At 44.2% G+C, this 17,950-nt stretch overlaps 1 protein-coding gene across 8 annotated transcripts in view; it reads right to left on the bottom strand.

Annotated features, from left to right (window-relative positions):
• LOC147340426 (uncharacterized) overlaps window positions 1-17,950 on the bottom strand; it is a 114,116-nt gene that overhangs the window by 51,708 nt on the left and 44,458 nt on the right. For 3 of the 8 annotated variants that reach the window (XR_015159563.1, XR_015159566.1, XM_086389038.1), the window contains one exon: window positions 16,451-16,511. Coding sequence is in view for 1 of the 8 variants with exons in the window: in XM_086389038.1 (XP_086245164.1) it covers window positions 16,451-16,511 (61 nt within the window). In the remaining 7 variants the exon portion in view is untranslated. Of the gene's footprint in view, window positions 1-7,141; window positions 7,393-15,324; window positions 16,165-16,450; window positions 16,512-17,950 lie in introns of those variants that run through there. The other 5 variants (XR_015159560.1, XR_015159562.1, XR_015159565.1 and 2 more) reach the window with 4 other exon arrangements.

Genomic DNA, 17,950 nt, shown 5'->3' with positions numbered 1-17,950 from the left:
ACCTGAAAATCTGGACATGGATCCTCTATAGCTTCTAGGCTTCATGTCCTGTGATACAGACCCCAAAAAACTCCGAGGTCACATGTTCTGGACACAGACCCCAAACAGCTTAGAAACCTCACACCCTAGGCTAATATCCCCAACAAAAAACACAGACTGCCAAATGATTGAGAAATAGCACACCCTGGACTCAGACCTCAAAAGCACTCAGGGAACTTGCACTTTGTGCTTGTATCCAGGAAGACTTCAGACACCTGACCCTCATGGACACAGATCACCAAACAGCCCAGAAACCTCACGTTCTGGGCAAAGTCGGCCACACATGGCAGAGAAACCTCAGAACTGGGACATGGACCCACAACAGCTTGCAGACCTTGCATCAGAGAACTTCTATCCTGGGAGACAAACACAAAAACGGCTCAGACACAGCACATCCTGGCTCCCTGTGCCCACAAACAAGCAACTCACACTGTGGGACAAAAACTCTCAGACTTCATTAACCTCACGCCCTGGAAAGCAGACCTGCTAACAGGCCAGAGACCTCACATATCAGATACACAATGCCAAAATGCTCAAAATTAATGAACATCACGCCCTATGACACAGACCCCTACACCACTCAGAAACATAACAACCAGGACATGGACCCCAAAACACCCAAGAGACACCATAAACTGTTGAAAGAACCCCAAACCTCTCAGAGACCTCAAACCCTGGAAACCTAGTAAGTCAGGGATCCCATTCCCTGGGATGGAGGCTCCTCCAACAGGAGTTACCTCACTCTCGGAAACACACCCCAACAGTTAGGGACCTCAACAGCAAGGGGATACAGAGCTCAGAAATCTCACACTCTGGGACACAGAGGGTGAAGCACCTCCGAGGCCTGAGGCATTAGAAAGACTCCAAACTCTAGAAACGTATCCAGAAACTGCCCCTCAAAATCACACCCAAAGACAAAACCCCCGACATCAGCAAGAACTCATTCCCTGGGACATGGGCTGAAAACAGTTCAGGGGGTGACACCCAAAACAGCTCAGCCACCTCACCCCTAAACAGAGACTTCTCAATGGTTCAGAAATGTCATACTCTGCACAGAAACTACCACAGAGTTGAGAGATTTCATGCACCTAGTAAAGACCTCCAAATAGCTCAGAAAACTCACTAAACAGCACCCCCCATTCCCCCATTAAAAGTTCAGAAAACTTGACCCGGGAACAAATCCCTAATGAATCAGATAGCTCACACCCTGGGATTGAGGCCTCCCCAAAAGAAGAGGCCTGAAAATATGTTCCAAACAAGTCAAGAACCTCTCAAACCAAAAGAGCTCAGGAACCACAGACTCTAGGACAGTCACCCAAAAAACACAGTGAACTCACCCCTGGAATGTAGACCATAAAGAGCTCAGAACCCCCAAGTCCAGAATTCAGAAATCCTTCTGAGACTTAAGATATAGACCCTAAAATATAATTCAAAGAAAATATGCTGGATGTAGAACATCGAATAACCTTAAATCGCAGGACGCACACACCCAAACAAATCAGGAAACACACACCCTGGGACAGACATACAAAAACAGCTCAGAGAATTCAAATTCTAGGAAGTACAAGCCCCGAAAGACCAGACCTCACATCCTGTAACATACTCACAAAAAGATCAAAAACCACACAGCCTGAGATACCCACAAGTATTTCAGAGAAACAGCATTCAGGGACATATACCACAAACATCATAGACCACAATCCCTGCAACATTTGCACATAAACATACAGGCATGCCACATGTTGGCATTTGGTGTTTAGTCGCTAAGTTATGTCTGACTCTTTTGCAACCCCATGGACTATAGCCCGCCAGGCTCCTCTGTCCATGGGATTTTCCAGGCAAGAATACTGGAGTGGGTGCCATTTCCTTCTCCAGGGGATTTTCCCGACCCAGGGATCAAACCCACATCTCCTGCATTGGCAGGCAGATTCTTCTACTGCTGGGCCACCAAGGAAGCCCTGGGATACATACTCACAAACAGATCAGAGCACTCATATCCTGGGAAATAAACCAAAGAATGGATGAGAGATTCGCACCCACAAAAAGACCAGAGACTCAAATCCTGAAACATAAACCCAAAACACCTTGGGACCTCACATGCTAGGACAAGAAAGACAGGTTAAAACCTTGTGATCTGGGACACAGAGCCCCAGAAAGATGAGACACCACACACTGTTGATGGATATACTAGAATATATCCTCACATCTTGAGACACACCACCACTAGAGTTGTTGAAGTACATCCACAAATAAATGTGATACCTGGGGACACGGGTCCTCACATAGATCAAAGACTTCACACCCTTGGACATATACTCACAGACAAGTAAGAGACCTTGAAAGCTGGAAATACACACAGAACTAGATGAAAGAGCTCTCATCCTGGGACATAAACCCCCAAAGAGGTCAGATAACTCATGTCTTTGGACATACGCCCATAATCACAACAGAGACCTCAGACCCTAAGACACAGAGCGTCACACAGAGCATATACCATGGAATATACACAGCAAAGGGATCAGATACTTCCCACCCTGGGACATACATTGAAAAAGGCCAGAGAGAGACACATATTCTAGGAAATATACTTTAAATCTTGGGAAACAGATCCACAAAGAGACTAGAAACCTCAAACATTGGGACATGCACCCCAAAACAGATCAGAGACCACACAGCCTGGGACACATATCCACAAACAGCTTGGGATTTCACATCCTGGAACAAACATCAAGAAACAAATTAAGAGACCTCAAATGCTTGACAATACACATGAAGATATAAGGGCTATCACATCCTGGGACATAGAGTAACAAAATGTTCACAGACCTCACATGCTAGGAAATACAGAAACAGATCAGAAACCTTACATCCTAGAACACGCACTCAAACAGATCACAGACATGAAGTCCTGCAAAACACACCCACAAACCATTCACAAACCTTGTATCCTGGAACATACAACAAGTCAGAGACCTCACATCTGATGCCTGCAACCAAAGAGGATACAGATAACAGATCCTGAGATGGACATCCAAAACCTATCAGTGACCTGAAATTCTGGGAAGACAGCAACAAACAGATCAGAGATCTCCATTCAGCAGAACAGACACACCAAGTGGACAGAGACACACATTCCAGAATACTCATCCACAAAGAGCTCCCCAAAAAGTCATGTATTGGGAAATATACCCACAAACACCTCAGAGACTTCACATCCTTGGACATTCACCAACAGATCAGACACATCAAAACCTACAAATCACATACAGAAACATACTGGTTCTTATATATGGGGGAATACATCCACAAATAGATTGGAGGGCTCAAGTCCTGGGGTGTACATTGACAAAAATATCAGAGACCTTACAGCCTGGAGCATACAAAACAAAGAAAGACATCAAATCCTGCAACACCCATCCACCATCAAGTTAGATACTCCATGTACTGAAGAATACATCCAGCAAATACACAAGATTGTAGATGTCACATTTTGTAGCATAACCCACAAAGAAGACAGAGGATCCAAGCATTTGTAGGTTCAAATCTCTCTCACCTCAGCTTCTGCCATCACATCACTTTTTGTGACTTTCCTCTGTCATCACATAGCCCTCCATGTCTCAATAAACAGTTACTTCAAGCTCTCTGATACTGAAGGTTCTGCCTCCCTCATATAAAGATCATATGGTGACTATACTGGATCCTCCAAGGTAATCCAGGATAACTGCACCAATCTCAGGATGCTTACTAATACATATTTGCCAAGTCCCTTCTTCCAGGTAAGATAACACATTAAAAAGTTCTAGGAATGGGGTGAGGACATTGATCTATTATTCAACCAAAGAGAATATACATGCACAAACAAAAAGAGGCCTCACATCCCAGTACATACACCCAGGAAATGCTCAAAGAATTCACATCTGGAGTTACACACCTCAGAGACGTTCTACCCTGGGAACATACTTGTGAAAGATAAGAGAGCTGGATATTCTGGAACATTCACTAATTAATGCTTAGAGTCCTCACACTCTGAGAATCAGACCCACAAAGACATAAGAGAATGCACTCTCTGGGACATACACCCCCAAAGAAAAGAGGGACCTGACATCCTGGGATAAACTCCCACAAAGAGGGACCCACATTCTAGGACACCCAAATAGACCCTCTCTGACTCTGGGATATGTACACCCACAAAGGGCAGAAAAAAGCCCACATTCTCTGACATATACACACAAACAGGTCAGGGATCTCATAAACTGGGACATATAACCTCAAATGAAACAGACTGCATATACCCTTTTACAAACCCACCCAAAGAGATGACACACTCGCATGTGGCATAAATGCACAAAAGATCAAAGACTCAGTCTGAGAAATAAAACCCAAATCACACCAGAGACCTTCAATCTTGCAACATGAACTGACAAACAGGTTACAAACCTCACGTGCTGATAAATGCACCCAGATAAATACAAACACTGGAAATCTTTGGGCACACAGACTCAAGGAGATCAGAGAATTCAGATCCTGGGATACACACCTACAGAGATCCTCCCCGAAACAAGTGCATGGAAATACACCCATAAGCACCTCAGAGGGCTGTTAATGTGGGACATGCACCCACAAATAGATCAGAGGCCTCACATCCCAAAACACACAACCAGAATGAACTCAGAAATCTCACATCCTGGATATATCTCTGTCTTATCTGGGCTTCCCTAGTGGCTTACATGGTAAAAAATCTGCCCGCAATGCAGGAGACCCAGGTTCGATCCTTGGGTCGGGAAGATCCCCTGGAGAAGGGAATGGCAACTCCAGTATTCTTGCCTAGAGAATCCATGGACAGAGGAGCCTGGCGGGCTACCGACCAAAGGGTTGCAAAGAGTCGGACATGACTGAGTGACTAACACTTTCACTTTTCACTTTAATCTATCTATGGTGATATGAATATTGATATAGATAGGTTTTAATAGATAAGACTTTCACTTCATGGCATATATGCCATCAAACAAGTAAAAAAATGCTTAAATTATCCCCATAAGACATCAGATACCTGGAATAAATACCCACAAACAGCTCAGAGATCTCACACTCTGGGATGTATTATACATTCACAAAACACTGGAGACCTCATATCCTAGGACATGCACTGAGAAACAGATCAGAGAACTCAACTCCTGTGAAAACACCGTCAGGCACATCAGAGACCTCACACTCTTATTCATTCCCCCATAAAAAGACCAGACACTTTACACTATCAGACAAGTACACACAAACAGATGAGAGAATTCCCATGATGGCATATACACCTGGATTCACTCCCTGTTTCATTCGCCAGTGAACACACCAGGGGCCTCTCAACACAAAATTGAGACAAAAAGCAGATCAGGAATCCTCACATCCTGGAACATAATCCGAGAAACAGATCTGGGGTTTCAATCAAAGGGAAATCTACCCACAACGAGCTCAGCATCCTTACACCGTGAGCATGCATACCTCAACAGTTCAGAGAACTCACATCCTGGGACCTGTACACAAAGTCAGATCAGAGGCCTCCTCTCTTACTCCAAAACAGCTGGGCCCACAAATTCTGGGACATGAAACATCAAAGACAACAGAGACCTCACACCCTGGTTCAAATACTCGAACACAAACCAGAGACCTTCCATCAGCAGACACACACTCACAGATCATGGCATTCACGTTCTTGGGTGTGTACTAACAACCAGAGACCTCACAACCTGGGACGTTGTATTCTCTTTTCCCTCTCTTCCCCCCTCCCTCTCATCCTTCCTACCTTCCTTCCTTCTTTCTTTCCTTCCAGAAAAGAAGGCTACATTTACTCCATTTCTTTTTTTAATTTTTTTGGGTCACATTGTGCAGCCTGTGGGGATCTTAGTTCCCCGACCAGGGACTGAATCCAGGACCTCAGCCGTGAAAGCATGGAGTCCTAACCACTGGATCACCAGGGAATTAATTCCCTATTCCATTTCTTGAAGATGCAGGCCTTTCGTCTTCTCAGAACTTGCTGCTGTAACAAATCACCACAATCCTACTATCATAAAACAAGTTTGTTATCTTACATTTCTGCAGATCAAAAGACTGGCAAGGAGCCTTACAAGGTCAAAGTTAAGGTGGCAGCAGAGCTGGTCTCCTGGAGTTCCGAAGGGAGAAACTAGTCCCTACAGGCCACCTGTATTCCCAAGCTCCGGGCCCCTTCCTCCCATCTTCAGTCAACAGTGTTTCATCTCCAAATCTCTCTCTCTTTTTATTATCTATCTATATCTCTATGTCTCTTTGATTGCTGTTTATGTCATCGTGTTGCCTTTTCTGACTCCACTTCTGTCACTACATTGTGTTCTCTGACTCTTACCTTCATGTGTCCCTCCTATAAGGACACTTGTGATTACACTGGGCCCACCTGGGTAATCGGGGATAACTTCCTCATCTCAGGATGCCTAACATAATCATACCTGCAACACCCCCTTTTCCATATAAAGTAACATACGTATAGGTTCCAGGGATTAGAAAGTGGACCTCTTAGAGGGCTGTTATTCAGTCACCAAAAACAAACATGCACCAATAGTTCATGGACCTCACGCTCTGAGTCACACACTTCCAAACAGATGAGACACCTCCCACCCTTTAATATTCACCCAGGAACAGAGAGACACTCATTTTGGAACACATACCCACCAAAATGCTCAGTGTCCTCAATCACTTGGAATTAAGCTTACCATCTGGGACACACACACACAAATTGTCAAGAGAAACACATCCTTAGACATAAACCACAAACAAGACATGTAGCAGCGAGCTAAATGGATCTCACACCCTTGATAAACCTGCACAAAGAGCTCAGGCACTCACATACTGTGATAAACACAAACAGATCAGAGACCTTACGGGAGAAATATCACCAAAAAGAGATCAGAGCCCTCAAATCCTATAGCATTAAACTACCTTACATACAGGAAATACAACTAGAATGAGTACAGAGACATGGCGCCTTGACATGCACATCCACAAACAGATCAGAGAACTCATAACCTGAGACAGACACCCACAGACAAATCAGAGATCTCAAATCCTGCAATATATACCCACCATCAAGTCAGAGACCTCATTTGCTTGTTTGCTCTGTTGCTCAGTCGTGTCCGACTCTTTGCTACCCTATGGACTGTAGCCTGCCAGGCTCCTCTGTCCATGGAATTCTCCAAGCAAGAATATCGGAGTGGGTTGCCATTTCCTTCTCCAGGGGATCTTCCTGACCCAGGGATTGAACCTGTGTCTCCTGCATTGGAAGGTGGGTTCTTTTACCACTGAGCCACCAGGGAAGCCCAGAGATCTTGTATGCTAGGAAAAAAGAGCCAGAAACCAGTCATAGGCCTGAGAGCTTACAACATATAACACTGAAAAGGTCAGAGAGCTTATATTCTGGGACATTCCTCCCAAACAGGTCAGAGGTTTCAAAACAAAGGAAATAACCCACTGAGAGCTCAGCAACCTCACAGCCTGGATACACATACCTTTAGATCAGATAAGTACATAGACATAGACATGTGTGTATGTGTTAAGTCACTTCAATCATGTTCAACTCTGCATCATGTCTGACTCTTTGCAACCCTATGGACTGTAGCCCGCCAGACTCCTCTGTCCATGGGATTCTCCAGGCCACAATACTGGAGTGGGTTGCCACACCCTCCTCCAGGGGATCTTCCTGACTCAGACTCAGGGATAGAACCCACGTGTGTTACACCTTCTGCATTGGATGGGTTCTTTACCACTAGTGCCACCTGGGAAGTACATACCTTCAGATCAGATCAGTATATAGATATAGACACCAGTCAGTCAGTCAGTTCAGTCACTCAGTCGTGTCCAACTCTTTGTGACCCCATGAACTGCAGCATGCCAGGCCTCCCTGTCCATCAGCAACTCCCGGAGTCCACCCAAACCCATGTCCATTGAGTCGGTGATGCCATCCAACCATCTTATCCTCTGTTGTCCCCTCCTCCTCCTGCCCTCAATCTTTCCCAGCATCAGGGTCTTTTCAAATGAGTCAGCTCTTCGCATCATAGACACAGACATATATCTATCCATCTATCTATCTAGGCAAACAAACCAGAAATCTCATAAGCTTGGAAGTATCCTCCCCAAACCTCAGAAATCTGACAACCTGGCACATGCACACACCAATGGCACAGAGAACTCATATCCTTGGAATGAATATCCATAAAGAGTTCAGAGATTGCATACTTCCTAGAGCATGCTGAAAGCAAATGGATCAGAGAACTAAGATCCTGGAAGAACACCTTGGCATAGGTCGGAGACTTCACACTCTGGTTCACTGGCCAGTGAACACATCAGACATTTCATAGCATCAGATGCTACCTACCAACAGATCAGGGTATTCACATCCTGGGACACAGACCAACAAAGAGATTACAGACATCAGCACCTGGACATGTAGCCATAAACAGATCAGAGACCTCAAACACAGTTTGGAGGCCTCACATGTGACATACATTATCAAATAGATCCAGGACCTGAAATCCTAGGATGTACATCCACACACAGATGAGAGCCTCACAACCCTCCCACGAAGTCACAAAAAGACCACAGACTTCAAACTCTACAACACACACCCACAAATAGATCAGAAACCTCAAGCCCTGGTTCATATATAACAAACAGATCAGAAAGTTCAAATCCTGGGATATGTTTGACAAACAATGTTGAGATCATAGGTACCTGAGACCCACAAATGGAGACCTTAAATCCTGCAATGCACAACCACAATCAGAGACCTTACAGGTTAAGAAAACACCAGCAGAGACCTGACATCTTTCAACATAGATCCATTAACAGATCAGACAGCTCATGTACTAAGACACACTAGCAAACAGATCCGAGTCCTCAAGTCAAGGACGTACACCCACAAAGAGCTCTGGACTCCCTCACACCCTGGACATACAAACCTAAACAAATCAGAGATCTAACATTCTGGTAAACACGTGATCAAACAAATCAAAAACCTCGTATCACCAGAATTACCCCCCAAGCATATCAGAGACCCAACAAACTGAAATGCAACCCACAAACATTGCAGAGACCTTAGATATTGGAATGTCCTCTCTAAATTAGGTCAGACACCTCACATACAAGGACATGTACCAAAAAAAATGTGTGGAGACCTCACATCCTGAGACATATCTCCACAAACAGCTGTAAGACCACAAGTTCTGGGACACACCCCCTCAAACATTCAAAGACCTCTCAACATGGTTCATACACCTACCCACAGATCAGAGACCTCCCACCATCAGACACACATTCACAAACAGATCATGGAGTTCACACCCTGGGATGTGCCCTGACAATCAGATAGAGACAGCGTAACCTGAGACATTGTTTTCATTTCCTATTGCTGCTATAACAAGTCACAATCTTAGTGTCATAAAACAGCACACATTTATTATAGAAGCCAAAAATGGGTTTCAAAGGGCTAAACCCAAGTTGTTGGCAGAGCTGTGTCACTCCTGGAGGCCCTCGGGGAGAATCAAATGTTTCCTTGCCTTTTCCAGTTTCTAAAGATGCCTGCATTCCTTAGCTCTTAACTCCTTCCTCCATCTTCAAAGCCAGCAGCGTTTCATCTTCAAATCTTTCTCTCTGATCTTTACTGCTGTCATTACATCTGACATCTTCCCTGACCAACTGTTCTGCCTCTCTCCTATAAGGACCCTTGTGATTACCTTGTGCACACCCGGAAAATTCAGAACAACCTCCTTCATCTCAAGATGATTACTTCACATCTACAAAGGACTTTTTGACTTGTTCCAGAGATTAGGGCATGGACATCTTTAGGGACCTTTATTCCAACAACCCCACATATACCTCCACACACAATTAAAAACACCCCATCCTGAGACACATACCAATAAGTAGCTCAAAGACTTCACATTCCGTGCCATATAATTCCAAAGAGGTCAGAGATCTCCAACCCTTGGCCATACATCCAAAAAAGGAGTGAGGCCCATGTTCTGTGCACATCATCTACCCACAAACAAGGCAGGGACCTCACAAACTGAAATATATAACCACAAATAGAAGACATCTCACATCCCTGACAAACACACACAAGGAACCAGAAACAAATTCTGTGATAGAAAGGTGAAAACAGAACAGAGACCTCATTTGACAAATGTACCCACACAGAGGAGAGACTCTCTGCAACCCAAGACATACACTCACAAACATAGTAGAGCTCTCAAGTCCTGCAGCACACACCCACAATCAAGGAAGAGACCTCACATTCTAGGAAAACCAGCTTGAGGCTGATTATGTACCTGACATCTTCACAAAACACCCACAAAGAGTTCCAAGGATTCATATCTTGGGACCCAGACCCACAAAATGATCAGAGACCTCAAGCCATACAAAATGCAACCATAATGAGCTTCAAATCTCACACCTGGATGTGTGTGCTTGTGTGCTTAGTCGCTCAGTCATGTCCAACTCTTTGCAACCCTTTGGACTTTAGCCTGCCAGGATCCTCTGTCCACAGGATTTTTCAGGAAAGAATACTGGAATGGGTTAACATTTCCTTCTTCAGGGATCTTTCTGACCTAGGGATCAAACTAGCTTCTCCTGTGTGTCCAGCACTGCAGACAGATTCTTTACCTGCTGAGCCATCAGGGAAGCCCCACACCTGGATATACACACTGAAATATATCAGAGATACATACATATATGTATACATCTACATGTGTATATGTAAGTACATGTGTATATGTAAGTATATATACGTACGTCATCAAATTAATCAGAAATCTCCTATTTCAGAAACACCTATGAAACATCCAAGACCTAGCAACCTAAACATAATTCACAGACACCTCAGAGACCTCATATATGTACACATAAAATGAGTACAGAGACCTCATGTCCTGGGGCACACGCTCGCAAACAGATCAGAGCCCACATGTTCTGAGACATACACCCACAAAAACCTCAGAGTCTACAATTTTAGGGGGACACACTCTCAAACAGGTCAGAGACCACTCACCTGGGCTCACACACTCACACACACGGATCCAAGACCCTTGCCATCAGACATACACTCACAAACACCGTGGAGCTCACATCCTCAGATGGCCAGATAGAGGTGTCGTGATCCAGGACACTGTATCCTTTTCTTACTGCTGTTTTAACAAAGCACCACAATCTTAGTGTCATGAAAAAACACACATTTATTTATTATACTACATTTGTGTAGGTCAGAAACCCAAAAGTGGGTCTTCCAGTCAGTTCTAAAATCAGATGTAAACAGAGCTGTCTTCCTTCTGGAGACTCTAAAGTGAATCCATTTCCTTGCCTTTTCCAGTTTCCAGAGCCACCTGGATTCTTGGTCCTGGGCCCCTTCCTACACCTGCAAAGCCATAAGCACTTTATCTTCAAATCTCTCTGATCTCTGCTTGGGTCATCACATCTCCTTCTCTGTCTCTGCTTCTCTCATTATCTCCTCCTTGATTAGGGCTCCCTGGCACATGCCCTTTGCTGGAGCCTATTAGTTGCCTGGACGCATGTACAAACAATTAGAGATGTCACAGCCTAAGACAGACTCCCATCAACAATGCAAAGACTTCACAAGCTGGGACATATACCCACAAACATCTTCACGTCAGATCACTGTGTCTGATCTGGCTTTTGTCATTTCCATTCCTGACAATAACCACTCTGTCCCTCTCTTGAGAGTCCCTTGGACAACAAGGAGATCAAACCAGTCAATCCTAAGGGAAATCAACCCTGAATACTCACTGGAAGGACTGATGCTGAAGCTGAAGCTCCAAAACTTTGGCCACCTGACACAAACAGCCAACTCATTGGAATATAAGACCCTGATGCAGGAAAAGATTGAAGGCAAAAAGAGAAGAGGGTGATAGAGAATGAGATGCTTGGATGGCATCACTGATTCAATGGATATGAACTTTGGTGAATTCCAGGAGATGGAAAGGGACAGGGAGGCCTGGTGTGCTGCAGTCCATGGGGTTGCAAAGAGTCGGACACAACTTAGCCACTGAACAACAACAACCCCCTCATTTCAGGATGTTGCGATTACATTGGACCCACCTAGACAATCTAAGAAAATCTCCCCATCTCAAGATGGTTAATTTAACAAGGTCCTACTGTATAGCATGGAGAACTATATTCAATATCCTGGCATATATCATAATGGAAAAGAATATAAAAAGAATGTATATATGTGTGTAACGGAGCCACTGTGCTGTACAGCAGGAATTAACACAACATTGTAAATCAACTATACTTCAATTAAAAATACATTTTAAAAAGCAAATGCTTAACTTAATCGTATCTGCCAAGTACCTTTTAACATGTAAGGTCACATTTTCATAGTTTTCAAGGTTGAGGACATTGGACAAGGATAGCATATTGAAAAGCAGAGACATTACTTTGCCAACAAAGGTCCGTCTAGTCAAGGCTATGGTTTTTCCAGTGGTCATGTATGGATGTGAGAGTTGGACTGTGAAGAAGGCTGAGCGCCGAAGAATTGATGCTTTTGAACTGTGGTGTTGGAGAAGACTCTTGAGAGTCCCTTGGACTGCAAGGAGATCCAACCAGTCCATTCTGAAGGAGATCAGCCCTGGGATTTCTTTGGAAGGAATGATGCTAAAGCTGAAACTCCAGTACTTTGGCCACCTCATGCAAAGAGTTGACTCATTGGAAAAGACTCTGACGCTGGGAGGGATTGGGGGCAGGAGGAGAAGGGGACGACAGAGGATGAGATGGCTGGAAGGCATCACTGACTCAATGGACGTGAGTCTGAGTGAACTCCGGGAGTTGGTGATGGACAGGGAGGCCTGGTGTGCTGTGATTCATGGGGTCACAAAGAGTCAGACACGACTGAGCGACTTAACTGAACTGAGAAGGCTTTAAGTCAGCAGAGCAGAGACAGACATTCAAAATTAGAGACGTCATATCACAAAACACACACCTACAAAAAGCTCAGAGACCTAAAATCCTGGGGCATACACCAGAAATAGTTCACATCCCTCATCCAGAGTCACACATCTAGAGAGGGATCAGAGACCTCCGACCCTCAGACAGACATCTAAAGAGAGCAGAGAGATGTACATCGTGGGGCATACACCCACAAACAGGTGTATGGAATAGGTCTGGAACCTCACAAATTGGGGACACATATTCCCACTCAAACAGACCTCATACCCTTGCCTAATAAGCAGAAGAGACTAGGAAAAAAACTTCAGTTACCATGATACACATACAAATGGATCAAAGACCTCGTCTGAGAAATACTATCAGAAATGGTTTGGAGACCTCAAACCCAACAATAAGAACCCACAATATGTCAGAGAGCTCATTTCCTGGAACATACTCCCAGAGTGATTAAAGATACTTTACATCTTGGCACATACATCCACAAAGAGATGAGAGAGCTCAAATCCTGGGACACATACCTGCAAACAGATCAGAGACCTCAACTCTGAGATACACACTCAAAAGGAACTCAGAAACCTCATACCTTGGATATACACACTTTAACACATAATACACCTCTCATCCCATCATATGTTTTAGCATCAGTTCAGTTCAGTCACTCAGTCATGTCTGACTTTGCAACCCCATGGACTGTAGCATGCCATGCCTCCCTGTCCATCACCAACTCCCAGAGTTTACTCAAACTCATCTCCATTGAGTCGGTAATGCCATCCAACCACCTCATCCTCTGTCACCCCCTTCTCCTCTTGCCTTCAATCTTTCCCAGCATCAGGGTCTTTTCAAATGAGTCAGCTCTTCACATCAGGTGGCCAAAGTATTGGAGTTTCAGCTTCAACATCAGTCCTTCCAATGAACACTCAGGACTGATTTCCTTTAGGATGGACTGGTTGGATCTCCTTGCAATCTAAGGGACTCTCAAGAGTCTTCTCCAACACCACAGTTCAAAAGCATCAAATCAGAAATCTCATATGCTTGCAAATAATACCAAAAGTATCAATATCTAACACCCTGGGATATACACCCTCCAACAGCTCAGGGAACTCACACCTGGGATGTACATCCACAAAGGGCTCTGAGACCACACGTCCTAAGATCTGTGTCCAGAAACAGATCAAAGAACTCACGTCCTGGGAAAACACCCTCAAACACATCAGAGTCCTTTCAACCCAGTTCACTTACCAGAAAACAGATCTGAATCTTTATACCATTAGACATGTACTGCTCCCCCCACCCAACACACACAGAGATCAGAGAGTTCACACCCTGGGGTACACCTCAACAAACAGATTAGAGACCTCACAACCTGGACACGTAACCACAAAGAGACCACAGACCTCGAACCCTGCAGTCTATACTTTCAAAGAGACCAGAGACCTCATACTCTGAGAAATATACCAACAAACAGATCAGAGGACTCACATCATGGGACATACTCCAGAACACTTCAGAGACCATATACAACCACAACTAGATCAGAGATCTCAAATCCTGCAACAGATATTCACAAGAACATCAGAGATAAGACATACTATGAAAAAGATCCAGAAACAGATGACAGAACGAATATCTTGTGACATATACCCACAAAGAGATCAGAGAGCTCAAAGCCAAGCATAGGTACTCACAAGAGATCAGAGGATTCAGGCCAAGGGACATAAACTCACAGTGAGCTCTTTGAAACCTCGCACTCTAGATATTCATAACAAAATAGGTTCGAGACTTCATATTATGGTAGATATATCACTGAGAAAAGCAGAAAGTTCATTAACATCAGAAATACCTCTGAAACACACCAGAGACCTAATAACCTGGAATGCAAACCCCAGATACCTTATTAAAGAGCTCATATACTATGGGCATTCCCTGACGGTCCAATGGTTATAGGTTTTGTGCTTTCACTGCTGTAAGCCCAGGTTCAATCCCTGGTCAGGGAACTAAGATCCCACAAGTGGCACGACCCCCACCCCCCAAAAAATAGACCTCAAATACTGGACACACATCCTGAATCAGCTCAAAGACCTCATATCCTAGGACACAAACATACAAACAGATTGGAGACCTCACATTCTGAGACATACAGGAACAAGCAGCTCAGAGACCAAAAATTGGGGGGCACACCCTCACACCGTCTGACACACATTCACCAACAGATAATGGAGTTCTCATCCTGGGATGGGCACTGACAATCAGATACAGACATCACAACCCAGGACACTCTTCATTTCCTATAACAAATCACTAAAATCTTGGTATTGTAAAACAACACTAATTTATTATCTTACACTTCTATAGGTCAGAGACCTAAAATTGAGTCTTACAGAGATAAAGTCAAGTTGTCAGCAGAGCTACTTCCCTCCAGGAAGCTCCAGGAAAATGTACTTCCTTTCATTTTCCAGTTTTAGAGGCTGTCTGCAGTCCTTGGTTCATGGTCCCTTCCTCCATCTTCAAAGCCAGCAGCGTTTCATCTTCAAATGTCTCTCTGATCTCTCTTCTCTCTGTTTCAGCTGTCAAATCTCCTTCTCCAACTCTGCTTCCATCATTACATCACCTTCTTAGACAGCCTGCATTGTCACAGTGTCATTTCTGACTCTCACCATCGTGCCTCCCACACGTAAGGACCTTAGTGACTACACTGGGCCCACATGGATAATCCAGGATAAACTCCCAGCCTCCTGGTGATTAACTTAATCAAATCTGCAAAGTCCCTTCTGCCAGAAAGTTAACATAGTCACAGGCTTCCCAGGTGGCTCAGATGGTAAAGAATCTGCCTGCAGTGCAGGAGACCCAGGTTTGATCCCTGGGTCAGAAAGATCCCCTGGAGAAGGAAATGGCAACCCACTCCAGTATTCTTGCCTAAAGAATCCCAAGGACAGAGGAGCCTGGGGTTGCAGAGTCAGACATGACTCAATGACTAACACTTTCACTAGGGACTGAGACGGGGATATTATTGAGGGCCAGTATTCAGCTGAACAGAGATGTACATGCATAGATCAGTCGAGACATGATGTCCTGGGAGACACATACCCACAAACTAATCAGGGAACTCATATGTGATTCATATACCCACAAACGGATCAGGGACCTAAAAACCTGGAAAATATAGCCATAAAGAAATCATAGACCTAAAATCCTGCAACATAAGCCTACAAAGAGTTCAGAGACCTCACATGTAGGGTAGTACACCCAGAAACAGATTAGCATTCTCACACTAGCACATATACTGAAAAACATGTGAGAGCTCTCAAAGCCTGGCACATACACTCAAAATGAGTTCAGATACATCACCTGCTGGAATTCACTTCTAAACAGATCTGAAACCTCACAATATACACCCACAAACCCGTCATGACCCTCCCTCCCTGGGACATATACATACAAAGAGCTCAGACACCTCACTCTGGGATATTCACCACCAAGCAGATCAGAGTCTTCAAGTCCTGGAATATAAAACAAACAGATTAGAGCACTTGCATCCTTGACAAAATTCAAGAGCAGACATCACACATTGAAACATAGGAATGAACAGAGAATAGACCTCATACCATGAAACACACCCACAGAGAGGTCACAAGCCTTCCATTCTCTAGTCATACACACCCTAAGAGATCTAAAACTTCATATGTACCCACAAACAAAATAGAAATCTCAAATCCTGGGCTTCCCTGGTGGTTCAGTGGTGAAGAATCCATTTGCCAATGCAGGAGACATGAGTTTGATCCCTGATCTGGGAAGATCCCACATGCCATGGAACAAATAAGCCCACGAGCCACAACTATGAAGCCTGTGTTCTAGAGCCTGGGAGCCGCAACTACTGAAGCCTGAGTGCCCTAGAGCCTGTGCTCCATAACAAGGGAAGCCACCACAATGAAAAATTTGTGCACTGCAACTAGAGAGTAGCCCCCCTCCCTGCTTGCCACAATTAGAGAAAAGCCTGCATGCAGCAACGAAGACCCAGCACAGCCAAAAAGAAAGAAAGAAATTTTAAATCTTGGGAAATAATCCTACTAGAAGATCAGAGAACTGACAGCCTGGGATGTACACCTATTAAAAGGTAGAGAAAGTCACAAATGATCAGAGAATCATTCAATCAAATCCTGGGAATTATACCCACAATGAGATCAGAGACCTTACATCCTGGAATATGTACCCTAAAACAGATTAGAAATCTCACCCCTGGACAAACATACCCCAACAGATCAGAAACCTCACATCCTGGGACAAATGCCTGCAAACAGCTGTGGTCCTTACATCCTGGGACATAAATGCACAATCAGATCATGCATTACACCCTTGACAAACACAGATCAGACAACCCCTTCTGTGATGTTCACCCACAGAGAGACTAGGAACCTCACAACCTGAGACATACAAACATAATATACCAAAGAACTCAAATCCTGCAGTATCCACCACAAACAGATCAGAGACCCCATATACTGGGAAAAACATCCAGAAGCAAAGCAGAGTCCTCTCAAATTGGAATACATCACTCAAAATAGAGGAGAGAGCGCATATCCTGGGACTATACCAACAAATAAATTTGAGGCCTCATATCACAGGCCATATACTGTTGCTCAGATGAGAGAACTTACCTCTCTCTCTGGAGAAAGGAATAGAGGAGAACATCAAGGGACGTCAACAACATCAAGGGACATACTACCACAAATAGATCAAAGACTATATTTTTCTCACATACACCCATGTGAGAGACCTCACATATTGGAACAAACAATGACAAACAGTCACAGATCTCACACCCTTAAACATACAATGACAAAAAGGATCATAACCCTAAAAAAGTCATAAACCATTAAATAATCCCCCAAACCGATAAGAGACCTCACACCTTGGGACCTACACCCCAAAAGACCTCATG

The sequence above is a fragment of the Bos grunniens genome, chromosome X (genome assembly GCF_055505025.1).
Source record: "Bos grunniens cultivar Pamir isolate PY7600 chromosome X, Bosgru_T2T1.0, whole genome shotgun sequence".
In the NCBI taxonomy this organism is placed as follows: domain Eukaryota; kingdom Metazoa; phylum Chordata; class Mammalia; order Artiodactyla; family Bovidae; genus Bos; species Bos grunniens.
This window is presented reverse-complemented; position numbering and strand designations above follow the sequence as displayed.